The sequence below is a fragment of the Henckelia pumila genome, unplaced genomic scaffold (genome assembly GCF_033568475.1).
Source record: "Henckelia pumila isolate YLH828 unplaced genomic scaffold, ASM3356847v2 CTG_611, whole genome shotgun sequence".
NCBI lineage: Eukaryota > Viridiplantae > Streptophyta > Magnoliopsida > Lamiales > Gesneriaceae > Henckelia > Henckelia pumila.
The window spans coordinates 33,819-39,917 of record NW_027331867.1 but is presented as its reverse complement, the minus strand read 5'-3'; the positions used below and the strand labels follow the sequence as shown (position 1 = coordinate 39,917).

At 35.7% G+C, this 6,099-nt stretch overlaps 1 protein-coding gene and 1 long non-coding RNA gene across 2 annotated transcripts; both read right to left on the bottom strand.

Moving 5' to 3' along the window:
- Window positions 1-1,794: 1,794 nt before the first annotated feature.
- Window positions 1,795-2,199, bottom strand: LOC140873498 (uncharacterized). Its single transcript, XR_012148045.1, has 3 exons — window positions 2,145-2,199; window positions 2,036-2,063; window positions 1,795-1,958 (listed from the first exon to the last, which is right to left on the bottom strand). It is a non-coding gene; the product is annotated as an uncharacterized lncRNA (long non-coding RNA).
- Window positions 2,200-2,218: 19 nt separating this feature from the next.
- Window positions 2,219-4,008, bottom strand: LOC140873499 (uncharacterized). The gene is made up of 3 exons (XM_073276646.1): window positions 3,986-4,008; window positions 2,438-3,941; window positions 2,219-2,263 (listed from the first exon to the last, which is right to left on the bottom strand). Exons 1-3 carry the CDS (start codon window positions 4,006-4,008, stop codon window positions 2,219-2,221), a joined length of 1,572 nt encoding a protein of 523 aa, XP_073132747.1.
- Window positions 4,009-6,099: the final 2,091 nt, after the last annotated feature.

The window sequence follows — 6,099 nt, the reverse complement described above, 5'->3', positions numbered from 1 at the left end:
CATAAATTGCTAGTCATATCTATTTCTTTATCAGTGAACGAATTCAATCAACTGGTAACTGGTACTCAGTTATTGCATTAACATCTATAATGCATTCTAGCTTAATATCTCACGCCTGATATCAACACATTCAATCTTATTTCCTCAATTCTTTATTTCATCTTCTATGACTAATCTTGGAAATGTATTCCATCTACTCAAAGGCAAAATTTCAGCAAATACTATGAATACAGGCTCATCAGATACAGATTATAGCATAACAAATCACTGATCTATGAATGTATGCTATGCAATCAATATATATGCAATCAAATACGATGAATACAGGCTTATTTTTTGAGTGGAGAGATGAGAGCTGAGAAAGCATAGAGTTGAAATTCTGTATCTGGCAATGAAGCAAGTGAAGAACTCAACCAGGCCATTGTTACCAAGCATACTCGGACCAAATCCGAGTTCCCTAAATTCAAACACTTGCATACAGTCTCCAAGAAAGGCTTAGTCCCATCCTCAAGCAGTGAAGCTGATAAACTCACTAGCCAACTCTCCCTTGCCTTTTCCTCTTCACTGTCTTCGATCTGAGAATCAACCTTCGAATTTTTTGAATTGCCAGAATTCTAGTAAATTTTGGCAGCCAATGTTCAGAATATATAATTTATTTAGTTGGATACAAAATGAAAAAAAAAAATAAAGAAGAAGTGATGTACCATTGTCGCTCTTCCATCAAATGACATATCATAGGAGTCATCATCAGTAATATCCCAGTCAGGACCATTGAGAAATCCAGCAAGTTTAAGGATCCAATCCTCTGTCATGAGTTTCCCAGATGAAGAGAAGCAGCCTCCAAGGACTAAGAGAGCTCTGGAACACTTCTTCTGGACTTTTTCATCCGTTAAGCTTTGTCCCAGAGCGACTGTAAGCGCATCTACCGCCTCCTGTCTATACACGTTACTCGTTTGTGGTTGAGACTGCAAACCCAAAGACATTTCCAAGATGGCTAGTTTGTGATCAAACCCACTACAGTTTAAAGAAAATTCATCATTAAGAAATCGGATAAACTATAACACTCACCAGAATATTCAAATGTAGAATCAGAATAGCAACTGCAGGCGTCTCTTCCAGTGTGCACGTCTTGAGATGTATTAACAAATCATCCATCGCATTCGCTAACTGTTCTTCGTCTACACCTTCTAAGAAAATTTGAGAGTCCCTCCTCCTAACATACAATACCATTTTTTAAAAAGAATAGCTTCGAGAAATAAAGTTTAAAATGTCATAGAATCCATGATATTGTTTCCAGGACTGGAAGTACCTGTTCAAGCAAATGAGTTCAGTCAGCAGTGAAACTGCATCTGACACTGTCTTCAACTGCTCACCGTGAAGTAGATCAAGCAGACTTGACTTGCTCATGTTTATTGAAAGATCATTCCTGCACTCTTCATCAGCTTCAATGCAACACAACAACAAAGGTAAGATAAACGTCTTCTCCTTATCGTTTCCACTATGAAACCTTTTCAGGAGAAACTGCAAGCCCCCAAGAGATAGAACTCTTTTTGAGTTCTCTACTCTCTTCGTTCCATTTAAAACAACAAGAAGTTGTTCCAAGATACATATGATCATATCATCATTTAATATAAATGAATTTTCTGCAGAATTTGCAGCTACTTAAGAGACTACAGCCAAGATATGCTGAAAGTGGTCACTCTTCCAATTGTCGATAACACGCTTCAAGATGAGATTGGTAGGCGGTACAGCTTGAAATTGTAATGTTTTTCCGGTGACTGGACAAGTAGTGGATCCTTTATTGAACCAGTCAATGATAGCTTCCCGTTCGAAACTTTGACCTGTCTCAAGGGTCACTGGATCTTCAAAAATAAGGCCAGTCAAGTGGCATACGAAGTCGCTGGGGATGCTTGAAAGTGCAGGTTTATCTCTAAACTTTTCATGATTCTCCGCTTGTTCTGCATTATATAAGAAATAATACATAAACAATGGTTACAAGAAGAACCTATGTTGGTATGAATCTATCTTCACTAACCTTGAACATTACTCTCACATTCAATTTGCTGCATCAAGGAAAATATAAAAAAATTAGTGGAAGGAACTCGTAATACGTATATTTGCATTAGCAGTGGACAGAGTATCACCAAGGCTGTAGGGTGTGAATATTTTTTTTGATAACTCTGAGAATTTCTGTATCTTTCATCAGGCTTTGTTACTCCTAATGAACTTTTGAGTGCGTTTCATTGGCTACACATATATCTCCCTGTAAAAAGTTAGAAATTCATGAGAGCTTGCTGTGTCATATCGCAAGTAGCAAAGTTTCGGGGAAGCTTCATTAATTTACACAACAAACACAATGAATCTTCAATATTTGAGGAAATTAGAGCCTACATATTAATGCCTTATGTGATAAATTATTAAAATTTGGAACACATACAGGTAGAGATTCGCTGTCTGGTTCAAAGCATTGATTTGTGCTGGTAAATGAATCATATACTATCAGTTGCTTGTCTTCTGGGGCAGGACTATTTGAGCTTCTAGCACTTATTTCAAAGTTCTCCTCTTCATAAATTTCCAGTTCAAACCCCGTTTTACGTGCACGACTAAATACTTCATCATAGAGTTTTTTGCTGACCATTGGCTGAGGTGAGACATAACTAGCAGGACTATTTGTGTGGCCGTGCAGGCCTCCCTTTGGCATCAGTTGAACAGAGAAAGAAGGAATTTTGATCACAGGGAGTGAAGGTGCTTCAAGATCCTCAGTTAGCCAATCTTTGTAGTACTTGGCGAATTGGTGTGTTCCTGAATCCAATGTTTCATTATAGACTTTATCAAGAAGATTGATGTTTTTTGAAACAGGCGAATCTGCCACAGAACGAGCTTCTTTATCATACCAGAGCTTCAAATGTAAGAGATTTGGCAGAAAAACATGGTCCCATAAATCAGGTAACAAAGCTACTCGTGCCTGGAAAGGAGAATCACGGAACACTTGAAGAATATGTTTTGCGGTAATCTTGTCCTTCTTTTGTATCACATATATCACACTGAGATACAGATGAGCACAAGCTGACAATTTCAAATTTGGGATTCCAGACGTAAAACCATCCTTCAAATCCTTTGAATTTAATCCAGTAATAACACTTAACTGTAACGAAGCTTTTTTCAGTTCTTTTACACTCGCACTGTCCTCTGCTGCTCTTTCCACTGTCTCTATAGCTTGTTCAAGATTTTCTATTACTTTACTTTCAGTATTCAGGCCTTCTTCTAATCCAATGAAATTGAGGGAAGCAAAACTATTGTGACTAAGGGATGTCCTGAAATCTTCGTCCTTAAGAAAACTCCTTATGTATCCGCTCAAGATAGAAATGATGGCCTTAACAGCAGCTTCATCAAGAGCCGGAGTATCCAGCGTCTCTTCAAGATCAGGTTGTTTCATGCTCTTATTTTCGTCAAAGTTTTTCTTAGCGGAGCTCTCGGGGGGTTGGTTCATAATTTTCCAATTGGTTGTGTCGGCTTTTCCTCGCTTGGGTATGGACAGAGGATGGTTGAAAGAGTTAGTCCTATTTTTCTTGTCCTCTACCATATTCTTCCCAGAAAGTTGCATGTATCTCTCCCTTTCCTCATGTTTAGCAGAATTCCTACTCTCATTTTCCTCGTACACATAGAATTTATTCAAGTAAATATCTTTGTATGGGCTGTTATTTCCCACCTCAACTATCTCATATCCCTGTGTCACCTCAGTTATCTCTGAAACTTGTGAATATGCAGAAGTCCTAACGTTAGACCTTGCGTCATCCCATGAATCTTGGCGACCTCTTCTTTTGAGTTGCACATCATTTTTCCTAGTCTGGGATTCTGAGTCTATCTTCTCCCTTGGGATAAAAGTATCCCTCGGTTTTCTTCCATTAAAACTTTTACTTGTTGAAGCTTCTCCTTTTGAGCTGTATCGAGGTATCTCAGACCGCGATCTCTCCACTTTTTTCACAGTAAGTGAAGAACTGGCTTCATGTCTAACACGCAGAGGCACGCTCGGTCTCCCTTCGAATGTAGAATTTCTTGAAACTTTTTGTTTTTCTCCTCTGGAATCCTTCCTCTGCCAGAAGATCCTCCAGTGACATGGCCATATCAATTCAATTTATGGTTCCTGCATTTTATGTTAATCAAATCAAATTGCCATCAAATGAAGATTGAAACCTTGAAGCCAATGTAGTGTCATTTTCCTAAAACGCATTAAAGACTAACATATATGTGAAAATTGGGAGGCCAAACTTCTAAATCATCAACATATGAACAATTGTTGCAAAAAATTCATCAAGTTTTCATAATCAACACCTGGTTTTTACTATAGTCAAATTTTTTTAAGGTAGAAATTCATTAAGGTGATACCTGGGAAGGACCGTTGCCAGCAAGAAATTAAAAAGGTAGAAATTCAAGAATGATCAAAGCCCGCTAAAAGACCAGAGGATTCAAAACCCAAAACTTGCACAAAAGGGCCAGTTCAAGAAAATCAAATGCATATTTGTTCGATCTCAAGAACTCACAAGAAAGAATAATAACAAAGATAAAGGTATCAAATTCTCGTCTTGTTCTTGAAAACTCATTCAACTAAATCGAGAGCCTAGGAAACATCCATTTTCCTGCAAGAATTGATTTAAGGTGGAAATTCCAGCACGATATCCAAAGGGGTGTGTGAGTTTATTGGAAACAAAAGAATAATTAAGATTTCGTAGGAACAAACGGAATTCCTTGGTTGATAGTGAATTTATTATTTACAAGGAACGAGAAAATAAAAAACACACAGAAAAAGACTTTGCAAGAAGATTGATGGGATGATGTTCGGAGAGACAAATGGAAAGTGCCAATTGAGTGAATTTAATCTTGAAATCTTATTTTATGTAAATCGTTGTTTTCTTGCAGTGCAGGCCATACAGGATTTCAAACCGTTCTAATTGCCGACTCTGTGTATGTCATATTTACTGAATTAGTAAGCGTGTTTCGTAAATTATTGTGTTTATATATATATATATATATATATATATATATATATATATATATATATATATACTAGTATATTTGCACACACGATGTGTGTGACGAATATTTTTTTTATTATACGTAATTTCAATTAAAAAAAATCTAATCAATTTATAGTATAAAAAATAACTTTATTTGGGTCAAGAATAGTAACCAATGCATCATTACTTCCATTAGGTATTTTTCACTCCATTAGTTTTTTTTAAATAATTTAGAATTTGAAAATAGATAAATAAATATAAATTATTATTAATTTTCAAATAAAATGAATGTACTATATATTACATACAAAATTTGGGAAGAAAAATGAGAGAAATAACTAAATGAAAAAAAAGAAAGAAATAGATAATAGATATATTAAATATATATTATGTTTTTTTTAAAAAAGGCCGACCCGACGGGCTGAATTGGCCAACCCGCCGGGCCGACGGGTTTTAAACTCGTAAACCCGTAACCTGACCGCCTATTGGGTCAATATGATATCAAAACTCGTAAAACTCTTTGTTTATAATCAATTGTTGAGTCGTATGATTTCACCTTTAGAGAAAGGGTCATGCTGGATTAAGATATATTAAACTATCGGATTCCCCTTGTATGTATCAATTTTAAGTCGATTATCTGCGCTCGGTAGAGTCGCTAATTTGGGTTTGGCCCGTCAAGAAAACCCGCCCCTATCACTAAAAAAAAAAAAGCGGGGTTGGCCAGTGTGGGCCTTCGGCCAAGAAGAGATCGGCTCGCCATTTTTTCTAAATTTTTTTAAAAAAATTATGTTGTAATTTTTATATTTAATAATTTATGTATGGTTATAAGTTTTGAAATGATTTATTTATGATTTATATGTTTTAAAACATTTAAATAATTATTATGTTTTAATTGATTAATTTTTAAAAATTATATTATTTATAATGATTTATTTAAGGTTAATGAATTTTTAAATGTGTACATCATTTATAATTATTTATATATGATTTTCTTCCAATTTTTTTAATTATTTGTTAGTTTAGGCTAGTGTATTCCCAACTCGTCGTTATGACGGGTTTGCCCGAATTGAAGCCTTAAAGCCCA

What these genes read in the sequence shown, in the direction of transcription:
- LOC140873499 (XM_073276646.1), bottom strand. Translation starts at nt 4,008, where the DNA reads ATGAAGCCAGTTCTTCACTTACT. An exon ending in AAGCCAGTTCTTCACTTACT is followed by an intron (nt 3,942 to 3,985) that starts GTGAAAAAAGTG and finishes ACCTCGATACAG; the next exon opens with CTCAAAAGGAGAAGCTTCAA. An exon ending in CAGACAGCGAATCTCTACCT is followed by an intron (nt 2,264 to 2,437) that starts GTATGTGTTCCA and finishes AACTTTTTACAG; the next exon opens with GGAGATATATGTGTAGCCAA.